Source organism: Plectropomus leopardus, chromosome 24 (genome assembly GCF_026936395.1).
Source record: "Plectropomus leopardus strain MGB_pleo_1.0 chromosome 24, ASM2693639v1, whole genome shotgun sequence".
Lineage (NCBI taxonomy): Eukaryota > Metazoa > Chordata > Actinopteri > Perciformes > Serranidae > Plectropomus > Plectropomus leopardus.
This window is the reverse complement of record NC_142199.1, coordinates 8,569,214-8,592,006: the sequence shown is the minus strand read 5'-3', so window position 1 is coordinate 8,592,006 and position 22,793 is coordinate 8,569,214. Positions and strand designations below refer to the sequence as shown.

The 22,793-nt window shown below is 40.4% G+C and overlaps 1 protein-coding gene across 6 annotated transcripts in view; it reads right to left on the bottom strand.

Annotated features, from left to right (window-relative positions):
* The window catches only part of spega (striated muscle enriched protein kinase a), an 88,381-nt gene that overhangs the window by 31,292 nt on the left and 34,296 nt on the right, over positions 1-22,793 (bottom strand). For 2 of the 6 annotated variants that reach the window (XM_088074294.1, XM_088074297.1), the window contains 6 exons: positions 11,469-11,567; positions 7,017-7,167; positions 5,034-5,873; positions 4,025-4,431; positions 2,839-2,985; positions 1,912-2,094 (listed from right to left, as the gene is read on the bottom strand). In XM_088074294.1, the coding sequence (XP_087930420.1) occupies positions 1,912-2,094; positions 2,839-2,985; positions 4,025-4,431; positions 5,034-5,873; positions 7,017-7,167; positions 11,469-11,567 (1,827 nt within the window). Of the gene's footprint in view, positions 1-1,911; positions 2,095-2,838; positions 2,986-4,024; positions 4,432-5,033; positions 5,874-7,016; positions 7,168-11,468; positions 11,568-13,783; positions 13,819-14,705; positions 14,749-17,673; positions 18,046-22,793 lie in introns of those variants that run through there. The other 4 variants (XM_088074296.1, XM_088074298.1, XM_042512895.2 and 1 more) reach the window with 4 other exon arrangements.

The following is a 22,793-nucleotide window of genomic DNA, read 5'->3' as shown; positions in this document are numbered from 1 at the left end:
TGACTATCTTTGCCAGGATGAGCAGTTGGCAACATGGAGCGGTGAGTTAGAGATGAGTGGGCCATGCGCACCCACGTACACACACACACACACGCACACACACACACACACACACACACACACACACACACACACACACACAGATATACAGGCACACACAGAGAGCGCGGGGACCTCTCTGAAGTGACCGTAACTGAACAGATAATGAATTAATCCCTTAATCCTTGACCCAATCATTCGCTTATTCCCATGACGTTCCAGAGCAGACGCTGTGTCTCGACTGCTGGCAGCTTCTGCGAAAGTCACAATTAATTCACCACTGGTACAGAGAAATATAAAACACTGTCATCCTACAGTACCTCTCTTTACACTCTTTCTCTTTCTGCCTTGTCGATTTCTCCCTGCTTCTCACTTCCTCTGTAAAACTCAGACATCTGGCACAAGCAGATAACACTGTGAAATGAATAAAATCCATCCGTCGAACAGAATCAAGACATGTCATCTTTTGAGGCGCAAACAACAAGAGTGGCTAGATAAAAGCGCATAAGTGCTGCAATTAAAGAAAAGGGGGAAAAAACTGGGTCATCTTTGTAAGCTGCAGGTGGAAGAAGCCAAAGACAAGCTTGTCCACATTTTCAGATGCTAAAAAAATACATGCAAACCTATGTATGTGTGCAAGAACTGACCTTTAAACAGCATTTATAATGCATTATTTGTTCTCAGCAGGTAGGTATTCTTATTAATTGTGGTATTAAAAGGCAAAAAATAACAAAACAACCTACCTAGAGTCACATTTCTGAGCGGCGTCTGTGCACCAGGGGATATGTCCTGGGAGTATTTACACAAACCTGCCAACTCTTGCACAACTGCTGCACAGTCTGAGCCTGCTAACCTTCCTTTTCTATTCTCCTCTCCACTTCCTGACACAGCTATGTCCATACTCTCTTATTCATGACATTCTGAAGCTCACACTTCTAAAAAGGTAAAGATGTATTAAGGTTTTGGTGATTATTTTGTTTGACTAGACTCCACAGAGGGTGGTGATATTGAGAAAAGTGATGTTTTGTGAAGAAATGACAAGAAAAAAACACTGTTAATCTTCAACCTTTGCAGCCTCGAAGTCATTTCTCCCTCTCTTTTGGCTGCCAAAAATCTCTGTTCCCAGCTAAAATGACTCACATAATCTCCCAACTCCTTGCGTAAAATCAAGAGAGATGCAGCAGTAATCTCATACAGGGACATAAAGCAGACTGCAATTACCCGAGAGAACAAGAGGGCGGCTAAAAATACTCCTGCAAGTTAGACTCTGCTGGCCTAATATGGCAACGCAGGGCCGCATGCTGCTGCGGAGACAGAACCGGCTCAACATTTGTTGACAAAACTGGGGAAGTGCAGGTTGCTTTTAGCCGAATTAACACTCTGGGAGCTTTTCACAGACACTGTGCAACATAAACACACATCCGCCGCAGGCACATTTATAACAGGAACCTTTTCCAAAAGGAATATTTATTTTGTTTACTCCTGATTCTGAATGCCATGCCTGCCTATAAGACTCGGGGGACCGTTGTGTGACGGGGCAGGTCTGAGTTTTTGAAACCGAAGGGGGGGAAGCTCAGTGCCTTTAAGAATTAATGGGTTGCCATGGCAACTATCGCTGCGAGGAGCCCCGGTCGGGATGCTGAGCTCCAGCAGGCCTTTGTAGTCATTAAGACAGAATGTCAGGCGGAGGAGGGCTGGCAGTGGATTAAAGCGAGTTCTGTGTGTGTGTGTGTGAGTCAACATGTTCATGTATTTCAAGGAGAGCATGTGCCTCGACAACCACTCTTCTTCATTTAAATTTCTGCTTGTAAATGTGTCACTGTAGCACCAAATCCTTTCTCCTGTTGGGATATCCTTCCATCTCTGTCTCACCTGATTGGATGTAGAGCATTGCGCTGCAGGACGCTCTGCCCGCCGTGTTGACAGCCGTGACGCAGTACGACCCCGCGTTGTTCCGCCTCATGTGCTTTATCACCAGACTGTGCCTCTCACCGTGAGCTTTAACCACATGGAAGGCATCGCTCTGTATCTCCACATTATTCTTCCTCCATGTCACTGAGGAGGCAGAGGGAGACACATTCGTACAGATGACAAACACAATAAAACCTCCCACAGAAAAAAACAGGCACGGCACAATCCACCTCACAAAAATAAGCAAAAAATAAAGCTCACTGGTTTTGGTTAATACAGATTTTCACTGAAAAGACCTACAGTTTTTAGAATATGGATTTTAGACACATTTTATCTCACCACATTAAAGAGTTGCCTTTTCTGCTGCAGGAAGACACTAATCACTACATTTGTTGAGTAATGTAATGTAACATTATTTTACTTAGACAGGGACAGTGCCCGTTAATTTGCAGCCGGGCTAGTCTCCTTAAAGGATGACGACTGATCTGAATGTTTTTTAGCGTAAAAGCAGACACAATGCAATTTCTGCCTGCTGTAGACCTTGATGGGTTCTCCTTTATGTGACATTTTCAGCCTAAATTTGTTTCTACAGTTGTCAAGCTGCCATCTGTGCATGCTGACATGGCACTCCTGATATCTGATAAACATCACAGGTAATAAGAGGAAATGACCTTTTGTTCTCTTATGATAACAAGTTGACTATCTTGTTATCTCAAGATAACACAGCTTATCAATATAATTAACTTGTTATCACAAGATATGGGCATTAAAAAGCAATTGCAAGTGTGGCCGTTCTCGAATTCTGTGCTTAAAAAATAAGAAAGAAACAACCTTTTTAAAAAATTTGATTTGTAATCAATAATTTACATAGCATTTTCTCAGTTGTACCTGTTGGAGGCGGGCTCCCAGTGACGATGCAATTCAGTGTGACCTCAGCACCACTGGATCTGGTGGTGTCCACAAGGGGCCTCTCAAACCTCGGGCCCTCAGCGGGCTCCTCGTCAGCAGATAGGGAGGAGTCATCAGACGGGCCCCCTGAAAACAACAAATCACATTTAACTGCCTTTGGTCTGCTAACTGCTTTCATAAATGGGTCAGGCCCCAAAATTAGTCATGGGCTAGTTCCTTTCCAATGAGGCTGAGCCCCGCAGCAAGACTGTGTATTAAAGTCAGTTTCCATAGTGGACAACATAATAGATACATGTTCTACTTTTAAGTTCAGTTTTAGATCTCTTTTATGTTATAAGTGATACCTCTGTCGTAGCGGTTTTTAATGCTATTGTGTCAATTTAAACTAGTCCTCTAACACCAGCTCTCAAACTATAGGCACTTCAAAAGAGTGCTTTATCAAAGTTTCTTGGTTTTGTCTTAAACAGTAGGTATACTTAAGATATGTTTTCCCAACTTTTTCCAAGTTACCAAATATCCAAAAACACAAATGATATATTTCTATAAGCTTTTTTTCGATCAATTTATTTGTCTTTAGTCTTTACTGTGGAGAGTCCCCAAAGACCTGAAAGATTTTTTTTCATCTCATGTACACAAGATAATAAATTGTTCTCACAATGAAATGTATGCTAAGTGAGTGGCCTACTTTGCACAGTTCGAGGAATTTAGCTCATATGTTGGGTTCACAAACTCCAGAAATAAATGGACATAGTAGCTTCTATAATAAAGATTTCTGAAAGGGTAGTTTGAATGTGACACTTTGATTTCTGTTCAGTTCAGGCTGGTCATCCAAGTAGCAGCCACTGTTGTGTGAAATTGCCTGAGAGACCTGATCAAGACAAACATAGCATGTCCAAAAACTACTTTTTTATGAAACTGTGGATCAAAAAACTGAAGCTAGAAAGACAAAAGACTGATTTTGTTTTTCTTGTCTTGAGAGATGTTGGTTTTTTTTCTTATTTGACGTTTGTGCAGTCCAAGTATTTTTGGAGCCAGCAGCTTGAGGCCATTACAGGAGCTGTTCTGCATTGGCTCCAACATCCATCAGTGCTGGCTGCTGCTTGTTTTGACTTAATTACATTTTTACAAAGACGCTTATCACCAATCACAATAATTTATGTCCTACCGTCTTCTGGAGACCTCGGCTGAGCAGATCGACCTTTCCTGCCCTTGTGAATTTTCCCCTCTCTTCTTCTGCTTCTCTCGTCTGCAGCACTTTCTGTCTCCATGGGTTCGTCCTCCACCAGGATCGTCGGGATGTTCACTTTCAAGGCTGGAGACGTCCGGCCTGCCTCTGCCTTCCTCTTTTTCAGGAGAGGGCTGATGGACGGAGTGGGTGATGGGGTGAGCCGGGGGGGCTTGGGTGGGAACTGGGACCCTGGTTCCCTCACAGTTATTGGGGACGCTCTCTTCCCATTCGGGCTTGGTGATCTACGGTCAGCTTTATTCTCCATCTTTGACTCCGTCCCCAGATCTCGGACAAGGGATTTTTGAGCGTCTTTTCCAGCTGCCGTAGAGCTTTGTAGGGTTTCCCTGTGTGCAAGACAAGAGAACTGTTAGAGAACTGTTTTTTTTTAAGAAAACTTCTATCTGGCTTGTGTTCTTTTTTACATTTTGATTTTTTTTTTCCCTTTTTTCATTCAATTTTTGTTGGGAAACATAAAAATGTTTTGCCAATTTGATTGAAATTTATTTTCAAAGAAAACCATGCTTTTGGAAGTCATGTTTTCTTGAAAACATTTCTGAAGTTTCTTTTTTACTAAGAAAATGTGTGTGGAATGCATGTTTTCTTTTCCCCAAAATTACACTGGTTATTACAGCCAGAAACTGAAATAATTTTTTAAAAATTTCAGATTTCCAATGGTCAGTGAACACAACTTTGGGGACACTTAAATCATGTATAAATCTTATGTTTGGAAAAATGCTAAGCGAGTGAGGCGAGGAAAAGAAAATATTTTGGGTCCTTGAACAATCACGGAAAATTTTGAAATTTTGTCCACGAAAATTCGATTTCAAAGAGTGTACAATGAATTTCAATATTGCTTCCAGATTTGTTGATAAGAACCCTACACAAGACAAAAATTTATGATTTAAAAAACACAAAGATTCATCATTAAAAATAATCTTCTCCAAACCTGGTGATGCTTGTCCTTGTGGCTGTTGGCAATGGTTGCCCTGGTAACTGGTGAACTGGTGCCGTCTCCATGGTAACAGAGATTTTCCCCATGCTTCCTCGTGATGAGCTTTCCGCCAGTTTCCACTGCGAATCTGGCTGTGTCATCTTACTCTTTTCAGGGTTGTTACTCTGATTCCCCAGACTTTCGCCTTGGAGGGCCTGTGGAGAATTCTGTGATCTGCCGTCCCTCTCCGCAACTTTTCTGTCCTCCAGGGCTCGCTCCCTCGCCTCCAACTTTTTAACCACTTGGGGAGGAATGGGCTCCAGCTTCCCCGTGGTCATTCTCTCTTTCTGTGACAGCTGCTCGGTTGAAAACGCCTTCTTCAAGCTCGGTTTCCCCACGAGCTTTTTGATCCTCTGGAGCTCTTCGGCAAACTTGCTCTGGTAGCTCTGGACCCTCTGGGAGTAGCTCGTCTTGTCCTCTAAAGAAGAGGCCCGTTGCTTGAACGCAGCTCGTTTCTGGGCTGCGCCTTGCAGGAGTCGTTCCTCGTCTTTGCTTGGGCCTCCTGTCTTCTTGCCGCTGTCTTCTGAGTCAAAGGAAGCTGCTCGTCCAAATTTAGATCCTCCTGGCAGATCCACACTGGCCCGTCGCTCCTCAAAAGCAAGGACTTTGTCGAAGATCTTGGGCCCTGCACGAGCCAGCTTGGGTGTCATAACAACACTGTTGACACTTGATGCTTGGTCTGTCTTAGTAGATTGGGGTTCTGAAGGTTTGGTTTGATCCGGGTCTTGCTCTGGGGTTGTGTTTTTTTGTGGCTGGGGAGAAGACAGGGAGGACAGCCCCTGTGATTCGTCAGTCCTAGAGGGGTGAGGATTGAGGGGGAAGGTGTGAAGTTAGAGCTCTGGTGCAGCTGCCCGAGGCATCGGAAGAGTAATAAAGAAGCAGATGAATGTCCATTAGTGTCATTTTGTCTTATGTTTTCACCAGTGAGTCCCTTGTGTTGTGTGTGTGCTCTTTGTGTCTCATTTTCAGAGACATCATACAGTGGAAAATGAAATGGCAGAGAAAAGAATAGAAAATAGAAAATACAAATAAAACATAAGATTTCGTAATAACTTAGCTGTGGTGAAGTGGAAGACAGCCTAAAACAGTAATAAGTGGGTATTGTAGGCATGTTGCCGCAACAAAATTGCAAATTTACAACATGAGCTTTTACAAAATGCCAGAAAAAATCCCCCCGCTTCAACTTTAAATACAAAATCATCATGCCTAAAAAGAACCTGTGAACCACGTGATCAGCAATTTGTGAGAACACTCATGCTAATATTAGCTTGGATCAAAGCCCATGCATGCCATAGCAAACCTATAAAGGAAGTGGTGTTAATCCAAAAGTGCGGGGCTGCTCTAGAAAACATGCAGTGGCTAAAAAGAGTAATCACAGTTTTCAGAAGTGCTGAATAATACATATTAGCGGATTGTACCATTGTGAGCTCTCGAATGGCTATAAGAAATATTAAACAATGATAGAAGTCTTGTAATCACTGTTAGATTGAAACCACACTCACAGCAAGAAAAACTGAGTCGAAGGAAAGTGAGATATCAAAATAAAAGTGGGAAGTAACACTGTATGAAAAATGTAAAGTGAAAAAATGAATAACTTTTGTAACTTGGAGTACAATTTTTGCAAGTTGGGTCAATAATGGATGTAATGTCTTGGTTTATGTCTCAGTTTTCTTTGCAATTTGGGTTTTGTGGCCAGTCTTTTTTGTTTTTTAAGTGGAATCCTAAAAATAAAATGCCATGTGCTATAACGGCATTGAAAATGTCCTCCCTCTGTAGAGGCTGAACATGCTCCCATAGTAGTCGCTGCCTACAGAAACACTTTCCTCTGACCCCTGAACAGGCCGTGCCAGGTTAGCGTGAGATGCCCGGATCAGTGGTTCCACACCCAGATGACGGACAGGGGGGGCCCCCTCGACGGGAGCCCCTCCGAGGGCTTGCCTGGCAGGGTTCGTGGGGTCCAAGTGGGGCCCCGGAGGGCGGGAGCCCAGAGCACGGAGTTCTCGCTCCACTACAGGGTCATAGGAGCCAGGGAGGGTGGCCCTGCGATCTGAAGCATCTGGGTTATAGTCCATCATCCCGCCTCCCTCACCTGGAGAGAGGAGAAAGTAAAGACCAAAAACAAAACAGTGTTAGTCCTTCTGTATGAAGTACCTTGTCTGTTATTCTCAGAACAGTCTGCAAAGGTATCGTTTCATTTAGAAAAAAAAATAATTTCCTACAGTTAGGCATAGTTGTCAAAATGCAAAAATGCAAATGTATCCTACATCGCCTTCAGTTGTAAATAATGACGGCTAGTTCTGTGGCTGCAATAGAAACAAACCTGCTAATGTTTTTAACATCCATCCCAGTGCCTCTTGGAATGTTATTTGGATGAGGAGAAGTTGCATAACATCCACAAATATCACTTAGGATTTGTGCAAATTTTTAATGGTAATCTGCCTAGTGTGGCCAATTTATGTGTTTAATCAGGATTTTGTTAAACAGGCAGTACTTGGATGATAAATTCATATTTGGGTTGATTTTAAGACAAACCTGAATAATGACAGAGAAAACTGAGAGAATGTTTCAATAGTGTTAATCGAAAGGTCAGATCTTTTAATTAATTGTGGAAAGATGGATCATGTGTATTAAACTCCATTTTTGTTTAATGCCAAATCTTTTGTGAATTAAATATCATTGAAACACCTTTAGCCTTTAATTTCCACACTTCACAAGGTAGATTTATTCGTCATTTTCTCAACATAGTTTAAAAAATGAAATTAAAATATGTCCTTGATCCTGCTACATCTTTTCTTCTTTAAAAATATTACATTATGAAGCATAAAATGTATTAGAAAGCATAGATAATCAAGGCTTGTATTTTCTGCTAATGGCTGTATTATGCATATAATACTGTACAATATCCAATCTAAAAAAGCATGTCAAAAGATAATTAATAAACTGAGAGAATCAGCAATACAAAGAGCAAGAATCCTGAGCTGGTAGAAACTGACGTCAAAGGTGGAGTGCAGGAGCATCATTAGGCATAAAAAAGGGTGAGACGGATAAAGAGTCTATCGATTGCCTGAAAACAGGAAATGAAACAGAAACGTCTGCTATGTTGTGGAGCGCGCACCACTTAAAGCGATCCTCCCCCATCACAAATCAGGTAATGATTGACATTTTAGTGATGAGCAACGGAGACAGGAATGCTTTGGCAGCGAAAAGACGGAGCAGTCAGCATCTTATGTTAACGACGGGAACCTTGAGACAGCGGTGGTGTCGAGGATATAAAACGACAGACTCCTGCTGCAATCACAAATGATACTGAGTCAGCGGCACAATCAGAAAACAAACTATATAAGTTCCTCTAAAAGCAAAGGCCTTAAGCTTCTGTTTTCATTTCTCTGCAAAGTGTTGCAGAAGCTTTTATTTTCACTTGAAGGCACATCAGGCTTTTAGTGCCGTGTTTTGACACTAATGGAGATTTCACAAAATATCTTGTCTCATGCACGTCCGCTGGATCTAAACATGGTCCGTCTGGAGTGACACAAAAGTGAATCTCCTGCAGAAATGCATCACTTAGGAAGGAAATGTATCCTGTTTGTCCTGTTTGCAAGCATCCGAGTTTTTGTATGCAGCCGAGGCATCCAGAATCTGTTCTTTGAAGAGAACAAATGATGTATCACTTCATCCCTCCCTCATTTGATATTCTCTTTCTATTTTTTTTGTCTCTGGAGGGACGTGATGAGGGCGTAGTCAGCCCGCCAACACGAAGGCTTAGAAAGTGAAACACCGTGTACAAGCGAGAGAAGAATATAAAATGTCTCTCCGGTAGAGGAGAAGGGGTGTCAATATTTCGGATCTATATTCAGACATCCTGTTGCCTGGTTAGGAACGGGTGCTGAGGGCATGCAGGTTCTGTGACGCCAGTTCAAAAACACCACTTTAGCAAATGAGGAAATTCTTTAGACCTGTCGATGCTGACAGGAAAAGGCTCATTAGTTTATAATTGGGTAATGCTTGCCACTCAAGGGAATCACTTTTGTATTTGCATTTTAGACATCTGCATTAAGAAATCAAGACTGAGTGAATCAACATTTCTTTGGACCCCTTCTTGTCAAAAATTAAATGCAGTCGATTTGGCCTAAGCCTAACAAGAAATGCTGTTATATTAGACCTAATGGGTTGATGGGACCGCGATACAAACAAAACAAGACACATTATTTACTTCTGCTTGCAGAAAACTTCAGAAGCAGCGACCTTTGACCTACAAATCTGCTGGAGTCAGCTCACATTGACATAACAGTCTTTCTTGATTTAGCAGTAAGTCGGACTTGAATGAAAAACAGCGCTAGTGTAACCAAACTAATAAACAATGCAGCAACCTCTGAGCCTAAAAAATGAAGCCATCGTGGAAATAACAAAAATTCCTTGAACGGACACTTGAGGCCGGCTCAAAAAGTGAGTCAATCCCAATAGACAAAGAAGCTAAAATGCCAAAATATACAGCAGAAATAAATGTAAACTGGGGTGACTTTTTAACTCAGGAGTTTAAATGTTACTAAGGCTTAAAGTGTTGCATAATTAAGGGATGCTTTGAGTGACAGGTGGGCGTAGCTGTGGCTGTTGGTGTTTCAGTGTACTTTCAGTTTATGAAAGTAAATTCTAACATTTTCTTGTTCAGCATAAGGGTGTACTAAAAAAACCCTCTAAAGGCCGATTCACAGTTTCTGTTTCTGTTCTGAGTGTCCACAAGGGTCCACTTTGGATTGTGTGACGTAAATTTTGTCATGCACCCATGTCCACAAGGGTCACATAAAACCCACTTGTATGTGTATGTGCAGCCCATTTTTTGTGAGTGTGCAGACTGTAGGCATAACAAGAATACCGACTTTCCATAGTCCGATTTTTTTTCCAAGCCAGCCACAGGCGCCTCACCACGTTGAAGTTAGTTTTAAGTTAGATATTCGACAGACATTCACTCCAGACCCAGCACCATCGTTCAGTTTCACTTTAACCCAATGTCTGCAGTAGGAGGATGTTAATCTCACCTCCCAGCCCTCCCGTTTACTGCCGAGGGCTGACACAGACCGTCAATTGTACTATGAATAGAACTGTGTGTGCGTCTGCATGACTGCAGCTGTCCTCGGACTTTGAATACTAAAACCATGTCTGAGCCTTAAGGAGTTGGATGTTCAGTTTTTCTGGTATTTTGTTTTCATGTTTTTTTTATCCTGTTTCATTCATATTTAGAATTAGTATTATAGTTCATCACAGGTATAAATAAAAAAATAAACAAATAATCCTAACCAAGCTAGCAGCTAGCATTTGGGTTAGCTTCACCTTCCTGTTTAAATTTAGTTACTTTTGGCTCCAACAAAACTAAAATGGCGAAGGTCAAAATGCCAAATTCAAGGCTTAAGATTGGAGTCTACAAACAAATGGATAACATCACGGTGGCTGTGCCTATTGTTTCAACAGGCTATGGACCAAACCCTTTGCCTGTGGTTATAAAAAAATCAGAATTATATACAATATAAGAAACTTCAGGGCTAACAACCATTTTCAGATGATTGTCTTAGATAAGACATCAGACATCTGAAAACTAGTGTGACCACACTAAAAACAAGCACACCTGTCGAGATCAAAAAACAAGCCTATATTGCCTTGATTGGAGAGATTTAATCTTACTTAGACTTCAGTTTTGTCTGTCAGTCTGGTCAGTTTGACCAACAAAACACCAACAAAACACGCAAAAATACGCAAAAGATATAAAACAGAGGAAAAACAAAAAGCAACTGTTTAAGCCCTTGCTCGCTTAAAAAAAATGACCATGGCAAATGGTACACCCTCTCTCAGCTCATGAACACAACTCTACCTAAACGTAGTGCTCTGAATTTATATCCTGACTAAATTAAATTGGCAAGTACACAATAAAATAAAATAATTGCTGCCATTAGCTTCAACCTCATTCATCTGAACAATCAGTTTTCCAGGTTGTACGCTCCCTGCAGAGCCTCGCAGTGAGACCCAGACCTGAGACAGGTTCCCTGCTGAAACTAGGGCAGTGTGTCACACTGTTGCATCACGCCATGAGGGATCGCGCATTCTGCCGTATCGGACTTTATCCAACGCACGTCTTGGGCCAAGATGATAACAAGCCTCCATTAAATTTATCAATCCGCATTGAATCATAATTTGGTAGAAGTGTGTTTTTGGCAGTGATGTTGGAGCTGCAGTAAATCATTTTGACTATCGCCTCATAAATAAGGTTTAAACAGCTACTGAATATGTCCAGGCTGCACTCTGGACTCTTTTCTTTTTACTGGATCATCAAGAAGAAAAAAAAAGCTGAAATGTGAGTTTTTAAGAGCTAGCGGAAACAAACATTTTCTCTAGATGAAATACCTGAAGGTCCTCTCCGTCCAGTCTTGTCTTGGTGCCTCCCGGGCCCCTCTTTGGTTTCCATCTGAGGTTCTGTGGTCTCATCCTCTGTGGTCTCAGAGTCTGAAATAAAAGTACGTAAAACACAGAGATGAGCCAAGAAGGTGGAGATTCAGGAAAGACAAATTGAAGTGGAGGAAAAAGGGACTCTGAAAACAACAAGAGTCCCACAGAAAATGACATTTCACATTTGCTTAGCGGCACACAGTTTGATGGGTCCTTGAAAAAAGCTGCAGAGGGCCCCCAGAGTGAAATGAAATGGGCTGAAGTTGGAGCGTGACATGAAGCCAGCTGCGGCTTATAAAAATACACGGCTGATACATGGAGGGGAGGGCGACAAATGGATGCTCTCTCCTCAGGTCTGGATCTGTTTCTGAGTTTGGTAACAAAACAACAGGGTGAGCGCAGTTTCCTCCGTTAGACTTTGTTCCTTTTATTTTACTCTCTTTCATGAAAAAAAATCTATAAAGATGTATACATTTACACTGTAAATCCATCTAAAGTTGATCTTACTTAAAATTATCATGGAAAACAACTGCCTTGGAAAAGTAAAAAACATTTGCCTATTAATGTTAATTTAAGTTAACATTATGTCTAATTGTTAAGTTTACTCAAAATTTAGCTTTATTTACTGAATTTTGTGACCGGTTTCCTTGATTTTCCTTGATTTTTTTAGTTAAATCAGCTTGTCAGATTTTAATCTATAAATCTATAAAGCATTACTTACACCCGCCTAAAACAAAGAACCTCGTTCCCAAGATTAACACTTTGAATGAAACTTTTCAATTGAACAAAATATTAAGAAAAGTCAAATGATGCCAAAAAAGCAGTTATAAAGGACCGCTCATACCAAGAAGGATAACTGATGATTCATTATATGACAACATTTTGAATTTGATATGGGTCATGTAAACAGCATATTAAAAAAAAAAATAGCAATAATTTTCCAAATTTAGCATTTAAGACATGGGATATGCTGGTATTATTCAGGTTTTAGAAGCATTATTTGGACATGTAAACAGCCAATTCAAGACGCAAAATATGCATCTCAAGTGGGGTTTTTACTGCAGTTTGCGACACATGGCCTGCTTTTTATTCATGGTCAGCTGTTCGCTGTGTGCATTGTCATGGATACATTGTAAGCCAACCAACCTGCAAACAGTTTGCAAGGCTGGGGTGGAGATGCATGAAGAAAAGCATGCAATTTCTGGTTGGAATAAGAAACATACCTACTTATAAAAAGTATGAAAGACTTGGATATGAACATGTTTTAGACAAGCACCAGTGATGTCATAAATGGCATGTTAGGGCATGTTAATCGGAGTATACTTGGCTGCGTGTAAAAACGAATGTTAGTGGAATAATTATTTTCAATAGCCATGTAAATAACGTAATGGATTATTGTCTTTTTCAGAATAAGGGCAAAGAACTGACTTTTATTTTCATGTAATTGTTCTCATGGAGTGTGTTGACAGGGACATTGTTACGGCTGTATGTGTATGCGCTGTTGTCTCTGTTCTTTCCTCTGTACATCTGCCCAGGTGTGCTGCATTGCCTAACGAGGTGCACCTGGCTGGGACAGCAGCGGTGTGCAGAGGCTCTGGTGTCGGGACAGTGAGTCTTGCTGACTCTCAGCCTGGGATTTTATTTGTCTTGTTTGCATGCTGTTTATTAATAAATCCCATGGATTCAATTGTTTTAAAGGTGTCTTATGTGGTCCACAGAAACAACTTGAAGGGTTAGCTATAGTATCACACAGTAATGTTCACATTCTATTGTTGAATTCTGTAATAAATTAAATGGTAATATACTGCTGAAGTAAATGCAATATTGACACTGTAAAATAACAGGATAATGCTGGCAACTATAGCTGCCAATAGTTTTACCATGATTTTAGGGGAAAATTTGTCACACTGTAGAAAAGTACAATCACAGAAACTGAAATCACATAAAAAATGTGCAAACAAAACAAAAGATGGTCACAATACACATTTGATTGTGGTTTTGATATTTATAAGAAACACTCAAAAGCAGAAAGACAAGACAAATACGGGAGCAGAGAATATAAAAAATATGCAGTACTGATTTCTCGAGAAGAAGAAAACACTATAAAGATACTGAGAGAAACAGATACAACAGTGTCACAATAAACTGCCTGAAACCACAGCTGAGATCACATTGCATCAGCTGGGTGAATAGATGAAGTCAAGAAGAGACGGATGGACAAGAGAAAAAAAAAAAAACAACGGCAAAAGATAAATCAAGACAGGCAGGTTTACCATAGCTTTGCTTTCGGCAGGAGCGGAAAACTTCACTTCCATAGTGGCAGCAAGAGAGGGCAGACGGGAGAGCACCGTTACTATGGAAACCAGCATCTCTCTCACCCACACGACCAATCCTCTTCGTACCCATTAGAGTCTAAAATCACCAGCCAAACTGCTGGGTGGCTGACAGATATGTTTACTGGTTAGAGAGCTCGTGAAGGAGGAGGACGACAACCGCAAAATAGGTTGCACCTCATTGCGCCTCCCATCAAGTCAGATCCTGATTAGATAATTCCAGAAGGTCTGCCTAATGATAAGAAAGCCAGTGTAACATGAACAATCACCATTAACTCATTACATTGCTAGCAGCATGTGTGCCTTTTTCTGGGTGTGGGTTATGTAGATCCACCCGTCTGTGTCAAATGAACTTAAATAGCTTGCACACCAGGCGAGGGAAATCGACTCAGCAATGTAATTATGAGGGAATATATTTCACAGCGTACGGATTGTATTGTAATGTAAATATGATTTGGAGTCGTGCAAGCCTTTAGTTTGGCTTGGATCATAGATTGCGCAAATATTGCCAAATATTATACCATAAACCATCCAGGCCACACATTATTCACTCTAGGATTTTATGCAGAGAGGCGTGATTACAAAAATATTGCTTCGTGGGGGTGGATGTACAATAATAAAACCCACTCTTGTTGTAAGCAGTCGAGCAGTAAAAACACATAAATACACTAAAGCAATATAAATGTTCTACAACAGCAACTTTCATATATAAAAGTGTTATTAGAGGGATAAATCAAAGTGAAGCACATGCTGTCAAAGGCTAAAACAAACAGAAAAAGAGGCCTAAAGAAAATCATAAGGCTACTAACAGAGAAGAAGAGACTACAATGGAATTGGTGTAAAGCTTATACTGACAACACACCATGGGTAAATCTGCCAAATGTCCGTGTGGAATGCCCAGTTCTCTGAAACAAGATACAAGGTACAATGCATTATTCAACAGCAAACACAGCCAAAGATCCTGTTATACACAAAACACTAGAGTGCAAACTGCAATGAACCCTTTTACCAAAAAGAATTTGTTTAAAAGTCACAATTGTGTGCAAAAAAATGTTATCTAAAAGGTATCATGTAAAAAGACAAAAACTATTTGTTTTAACTTGAAAAAATTAGTGTGAAGGTTAAGTCAACTGAATTTAAAATGGAAAGTTGAATCATTGCAAACTACCTCAACTTGTTTTGTTTTTCAAATTCAGACGAATTGAATTTCTAATTTGACAAACACTGAAAAGACAAGTTGAATCATTACTTACTTAAAACTTAAAATTTTAAGTAGACCATAATAGAATTGTTCAACTTAAAAATTTACATTGACTGAATTTGAGAAGAGAAGTTTAACATATAAGTAGACCACAGTAGAATTGGTCAATTGGTCAAATTTTAAGTTGACTAATTTTGAGTCGTCAAGTTGAATCTTACAAAATTACCTAAAGTTGTCTGTCAAATTAAGTCAACTTAAAATTTTCAGGCAGCCTAGCTTATTCTTAAGAATAAAAACAAATAATTAATTATTTACAATGTGCAAACTAATAGAGTTGAGTGAAGATGAACTGTATAATAGACTGTACCATAATGGCATCTAGTATACTTGATAATATAATCCTAAAACAGATTAAGTCCTCACTAGCTGCCATCGGGCTGGGTGATAAGAGAAAACCAAATAGACCAAATACCTTGATATTCATTTTGCAATGGTGAGATTTTTGATAAATAATCATTAGTAATGTAATTAACATAACTAGGCAGATGAGGGCATATAATATAACAACTAGAACAGTCTATTCAGAAAATTACATAATAATTTACTGTAATGCCGCCTTTAGAACTAAGAAAAAAGAAAACACTCAAGATATCATAATATCAAAAATCTAAGACAACATTTAGCCTCATATCATGATATGGATACAATATAAATATATTGCCCAGTCCTACATTGTCACACAGTGGAAAGAACAGGCCCATCATAATTTTTAAAGGTGTAGTGTGCAGGAATTAGTGACATCTAGTGGTAAGGTTGCAGATTGCAACCAACTGAAACTTCTACCGTGTGCAAAGCGTGTAGGAGAACTATGTTGGCCGATGCAAATGGTCGTATTAAGAGATAGTGCTTAGTTCGTCTATTCAGGGCTACGAAAAAACAACATGGTGGACTCTGTGAAAGACTCTGTATGTAGATGTAAGCGTCTCATTTTAAGGTAATAAAATGACAATAATTCTAACTTTCTGGTGGTTATACCCTAATGAAAACATACTTATGAACATTATAATCCATTTGTGCAAATATTTTGCCAAGCTGACATCTTCAAATGTCTTGTTTTGTCTAATCAGACTTCAGAAACACGAATATATATACCCAAAGTGGTTTACTCTGACTGAAAAGTGGAGAAAAACGACTTAAACATCAAATTATCAGAGTGGTTGTTGATTTATTTTCATTAAATATCAATTTCAACTGATATTCAATGCAATGTAGCTTTAAATAACTCAATCTGCCAGTTTTTAATTATATTTTGTCTGACTTTGGAGAAACTTCCACCATGATATGATCGTATCAGGATAAGATCCCGCTGAGAGTTGATACATGATAGCTAAGAATTATTGCAAAACCATATCTATAAGAAAGATGAATTTCTAAAAGGATGAATATGTGAAAAATCCTGGCGGCTATGTTCCAGTCAGTGTCCCTGCTGATAAAGCAGTTGATAAAACTGCTTCTTGGACAGTCTGTCAATCAGCACCAAGGAGAGCTCCTTCAGAATGACTCACTGCTTTGCTGCGGCTGTAAAGCGAAAGTAGCAAAAGTGCGAAGTGAAATGACTCATTTTCACACTCATTTCCCCCCGCGTTTGCCGCGCACTCCCCATTGGTTAATGTTTTTGTGTCAGGCAATTTGATTAACTGTTGCCTGGTGGTAACTGCTGCTTGACTCCGCTAGAAGCTTCCATCGTTTGTCGTGATCTCAATTGTTATGGCCTCAAGGCAATCATATCAGCAAAAGCCAGCCACAAACGGCATCCTTTTGAACAAGCTGCAATTGGCAAATACTTCAAAAAATAATTCTATGGGTATAATCCAAATCCTACCAGCATTATTCTCACAGAGCTGCTGCTGGAAAGAACAAGTCTCAAAAGGTTTTGATATTGATGCATTCAGAGAAGCCATCAGGACTCAGCTTTATCCCGTGCTTTGCTCACTTTGTAGCCCTTCTGACTGGCTGCCCTGATCCTCATGTCTCCATGGAGTGTAGCCTACTGACACACTTTTCATCTGCTCCCAATTTGTGAAACCTGTTATAAGAATGACTTATTCTATCACAAAACTGTCACGACTTTCGAGGCAAGACTCATAATTCATACACAGAATGTGGTACAGCAGAAATTTGGACAGTTTGAAGATACGAAAGTAGAGGGTTTTTTTTGTCTTAAGAGACGATTTCCATTGCACAAAAATACATTTTTCTACCTGGCAACTAGAGTATCCCGGGCTGACTTTCTTTTGCCCTGATTTGCCCTCAATTAACTGACAGATGAAAGACAACAAAGGTGAAAAACGACAACGTCTTCAATCCAAACTTTTGCTTTTTTTTGCTTTTTCCTGACAAATTTTGATGCATTAAATATTGGTGCTGAGTTGCAATCCATGCAAAATGTTCCTAATTTACCACTGTTGTCTATCACAAATCACCACATTTACATTTCATTATCAGGTAAAGGGTGTGGCATGACATCCCAATGTGTAAAAACCTACTTATCTCTATACAAAACAACCTAGATTTAGCTTAAAAACACAATCAATAAAAGCATTTTTTCCAAAAAAAGGAGCAACCTCACCTGAAATCTCTTCTTGGACCAGATTTTCTTCATCTCTTTAAGTACTGCTTCCTATTAAGTGTGCAAGATTACCTGTGGCATGAGCTCACAAAATCATCCCTACAACCCGAAAAAAGCCCAGGGTGTGGCATCAACAACAACACACACGCACACACACACACACAAAAAAAAAATCAAGATTCAAAACGGGATTCAGCTGCCTTTTGTGCGTGGGTGTGTTTACGCTCCAGTCTGGCGGCAAGACGGGGAGAAAGAGAGAGAGAGAGGATGCAAATAAGCCGGAGCCAGGTGTCTTTGTGTCTGAGTGTGTATCCGCTGATGTGAACAGCATCCCTCTCTGACGTAGACGTTGCCTTTAGAGGGGCAATTCTCAGCTGGTTTGAGCCACCCCCCCCACCCCCCGCCTGCTCTGCCTCAGTCGAGAGCACACTCGGTACAAGAGGAGGTGGGGGTTGGAAGTCTGAGCATAAGGGGTGTGTTGGTCTTGATTGCAGTGATGAGAGTGGTGAATAAAACGCGGAGGTGGGAAAAAATGAGGAAGAAAACAACTGGCTTCAACAGAGCATTTTTTGAGTAAAATATGAGAGCGATGGAGCAAGACTGAGGCAAAGAAAGAGTCAGAGAGAAGATATAGACAAAGAGATAGAGAGCACAGAGCGGAGGCGAGAGCAAGAGATGGGGAAAAGATTCACGAGGGAGGAGGCAAAGCTGGAGTAAGAGGCACAGATGATAGAAAAGCAGGGACTAAATGGCTAAAGGGGGGGGCTGACTGAAATCTGTTGTCTTAGAAATATGAGCAACCCTCCTAAAAACAAACAAAAACAAATCCTCACATCATTTTTACGCCCTCTGCCTCTCAGTCCGTTCTCTTATTTTCTTTGTTTTCCTCTCTAAGGAAGTCAGCAGTCCTCAGCAAAACCCATAAGCCATCAATTATTTATCTCAATTCCATGTCTGTTAGCTTTAACCAGAGATAGGGTCAAGGTTATCACAGCCTCAAGCAGCCGAGGGCTATTTAGACTGGAAGAGCAAACACCTTCCACCTGCTGGAAAACAGCATAATGCATGTGTTTCAGGTACACAGCGAGCAGCAGCCAGCACAACTTTAAAATAATAATCATTCTTGCTATGGATTAATCATTTACTCTGTAAAATAAACATGTCACAAAACAAGAAATGTAGTAGTCGATATCAGTACTGATGATATTCCACGATTCACATACCCAACATACACTCTTTCATTAAAAGTATTTCAATCTAATTTACATTTTATTATTAATCCCTGATGATCCGTCTCCTACACAGAGTATTAGTCAATGCCGGTTCATGATATTCTCTGCGCCAGGAAACATATTAATATATAGCCTACAGCAGTGGTTCTAAACCACTTTTTGTGTCAAGGATCCCTATATTAACACACATTAGTGCATGGACTCCCATTTTATAAGATTTTGCTGCAGGGACCTCCCCCTGAAAAATATATAGCTGCTGCATTGGTCTCACTTTAAAATAGAATAAAAATAGTGATAATTAACTATTCCATATTTTTCTGGGACCACCTGGACTCACTGAAGAAACCCTGGAAGTCCCCACATCCCTGGTTGAGAACCAATAGCCAACAGTATATTAACATTATTCTCCTCCACTGTTCAGTACTTGTACTTGAATGATTTGGCATTTAGCCTTTATGGTAGACTAGTTGTCCTGGACCTTGTCGGCTGTGATTGGATGGCGAGGTAAAAAGTGATAGTGACAACGAAGTTTTAACCCGAGAGAAAGCAACCAGAAAAAAGCGCCTAACATGCAACACTCAGAGCTCGTCATGCTGCTTGTGTTTGTTGCATAGTGTAAATAAACTGCTCTTCCATTGTGAAAAAAACACCTGTTATTGCATATGCAATAACACCTGGCTCCAACATTAACACCAAGTCTCATACTCTCATACTCTGACTAACGTTTTTGACTTCTTTTCCAGTGGTTCCAGTCAAACCTCGACCCAACAGCCCAATATTAAAGACGTCTAACTCCTTTCAGGGTTGAATAGAAATCCCTCTTATTAAAATAAAGACTGCTGACCTATTAGGTGCTCCCACTAAGAATTTTCAATGCAGCCTTGACTCTTTTGTTCTGATCGTAACACGGCAAGCTCACAATCCATCATTCAATGGAAAGTCGTGGAAACCTCTGTAACGTTAAAGATGCACTGGCATGTTGTTGAACTTATACGAGACACAACAGTGACTTTTGCAACTTGCTGCACCACAGTTCAGCTCAATTTCTCAATGGGAGCAGTAGGATTTGTTTTTCCACTGCCTTTGCTCACTTTTTGCTCTCTAAAAAGCCCCCATTGCAACCACAGGTGCCAAGAATACCTACAGTACCGGGCAAAAACAAGTAGCCTCATAATTTCAGGATTTTGGCAACTTGTAACTTAAGAAAAAGTTTTCGTGACATCCCAGCTGTTGCATAATGGATAATATTTTTCATTTTTCAGAGCCCAATGGAATGTCTTTTTGTCTTACCGACAATAGAAAACATAGATATATACATTATACTATGTTAGAAACAGGAACAAATATGTATTGTCACCCTATAAAGTTGATAAAGCTGTAAGACATTTTCATCTTGCGAAAACATTATTATAATATTAATATCTACTCCAACATAGAGGCCTGTGTAAATCAGACAAAGAGAATATTATAAAACACTCTCCTCCAGGATGTCTGATTTGTTGCGAAAACGTGATGAGAATACGTAACCACTTCCCACCATCCATCGACCTCCTCCTTCAAACCTCTCTTTCCCTCCGTCTCTAATACACACTCTGACACACGTTAATTGTCCTTTCAGACACATCTGTGCTCCCCACACCTCCTCCGTCAAATTAATCTAAAAATAATTAGACCCAGATCTCACTCTCCAGCAAACCACCCAGAATCCTCGCTCACATTTCAGCTGCTGCCTTGCTCTGCTGAACGATGTGCTTTTTAGCATTGTTAAGTGAGGCATGTTACTGTTTATGGCCTTGTAAACACAGAATCAATATGTGAGATTTACTCCTGCCGTGAATCAGGAGTTGGTCATTATCTCTTTCTCCATTTATTCGACGATTATCACCCAGCTACAGGTGGTATTTTTCATACTAATGACATCCCAAACTATATTTAAATTTAAAGAAACGTTCACTAAAGGCAAACCTAGATGCAGCGGATTCCAACTGTTATTTTAACAAACCTCCCTCTCTTCACCCTCGCCCGCCTCGCACTCCTCCTCCATCCATCACCAGTGAGAGGCATTCAGCCCAGCAGAAAGTGCAGCGATCAATACCAATGCTTTATGCGTGATATGGGATACACCCCCAAGTAACAGTTCAAACGCCCCCGGATCAATAAGCCCATCATAACATAAGATTCCATGACGGTCATCCAATGAGAGGGCGCTGAAGCTCCCATTTGCTTGGAAATATCTCTCATGAAGTTGTTTTTTTAATGCTCACTAAAAGCCACAACGACTCAGCTTCAACCAATCTCTCCCTGTGATATCATCAAATATCAGCCATTGAGAAAAGATAATTAGATTTTATTGGTGCATGTCATTTATCTTGCTCTAAATCTGGTTTTGTTTGATGGCTCAGGAAGCCAAATTTTCCTCTGCTCTGCTTAAACCTACAGTATACAGACTTGGATATACGCCAATACTCATTATTGACCACCAACATGCCTGTGCAAACAAAACATTTATTTCTGGTTTAAATGTCTCTGTTGAACCAGCCTGCAAAATGTTCTATGATATCAACACACACGAAGAAGCTATGAGACACCAAATGAGTGAAAACATTTTTTGGACAGGTGAAGTGTAGCTGTAGTTTAATTAGCTTAAAACAACAATAGAGTGAGCAGACTTCACGGAAACCCATTGATTTTGTGACAGAGGCTGCTTTCTGTAGAGCAGCTGTGATGGATGCCCTCCAGGCATGCAGCTTTATCAGCAGCAAGTCTGGCATAATCTCTCTGCAACAGAAAACAGATTCTGCCGCTGTTACATCACACTGAGATCACACTGTTTCTGTTCTTCTGTGCAGACTTGTCATATCAGCCAAGATCTTCCATATCATGTACGTCTACTTCCTATTTGTCATCTGTGTGGAAAAGAACTCGACTATCAAACAGTGGGGTGCTCCACTGGAGAATCCTCCAAGAAATACTCAAAAATGTGCAAAGAATTTGGAAAGCCAGCATCTACAACTGACCAGATCATTTGCATTGACACCTCACTATATTGGACTTAAAGGGACAGTTCACCCCAAAATCAAATTTTTTTTTCTTCTCTTACGTGTTGTGCTATTTATCAGTCTGGATTGTTTTGGTGTAGTTGCCAAGTGTTGGAGATATCAGCCATAGCAATGTCTGCCTTCTCTTCTGTATTAAAAGAAAAACGTGAAGAAAACCTGAAATGTAAAGTGAATGCATTTGAAGTTGTGATCCTGCATACTACACCTGTCAACCCAGACCGAACCTTACACTAAGTCCACAACTTTTTGGCAGGCATTCATCTGAACAAAGGTACAAAACTGAAAACTTCTTTTTTCTGCCACTCAAAAGACATCAGAAGCAAATGTGAGTGTTGGTATGTCGATTCAGTTCATATGGCGGTGAGGTGGTTTGGAAATCCCGAATGACAGCGGCCAATGTTGACAGTCACACTGTAACCCAATCCTACCACCTAATCCTCACCAAATCCCAGAGGGTTCCTGTGAATGACTGTGTACCAGCAGGATGGAACACAAACACACCCTTCGCCAAATCAAACACCAGAGAAAACAGCGTTGTCTTTACCCTCACTTATTGCCTCAGCTGCCACATGAGAACTGAGAACCTAATTAATTGTTCTGTATCCTTAATCCACTTGAACATAATATTTAGAGAATGTGAAATCATCAAGCAGCTATAGATCCTCTCTGCTCCAGTATGTCGATGTAAGCCGATCGCAGTCCAGACAAGAGGACCGGGTCGATGAGAAGTGAGAGCAGGAATGCTGTGCTGTGTATGATCCATAACAAACACTGACTGAGCAGAAAAATGGGTGTAAGGTTCAACTGCAGGACATATGCGGCATATAAA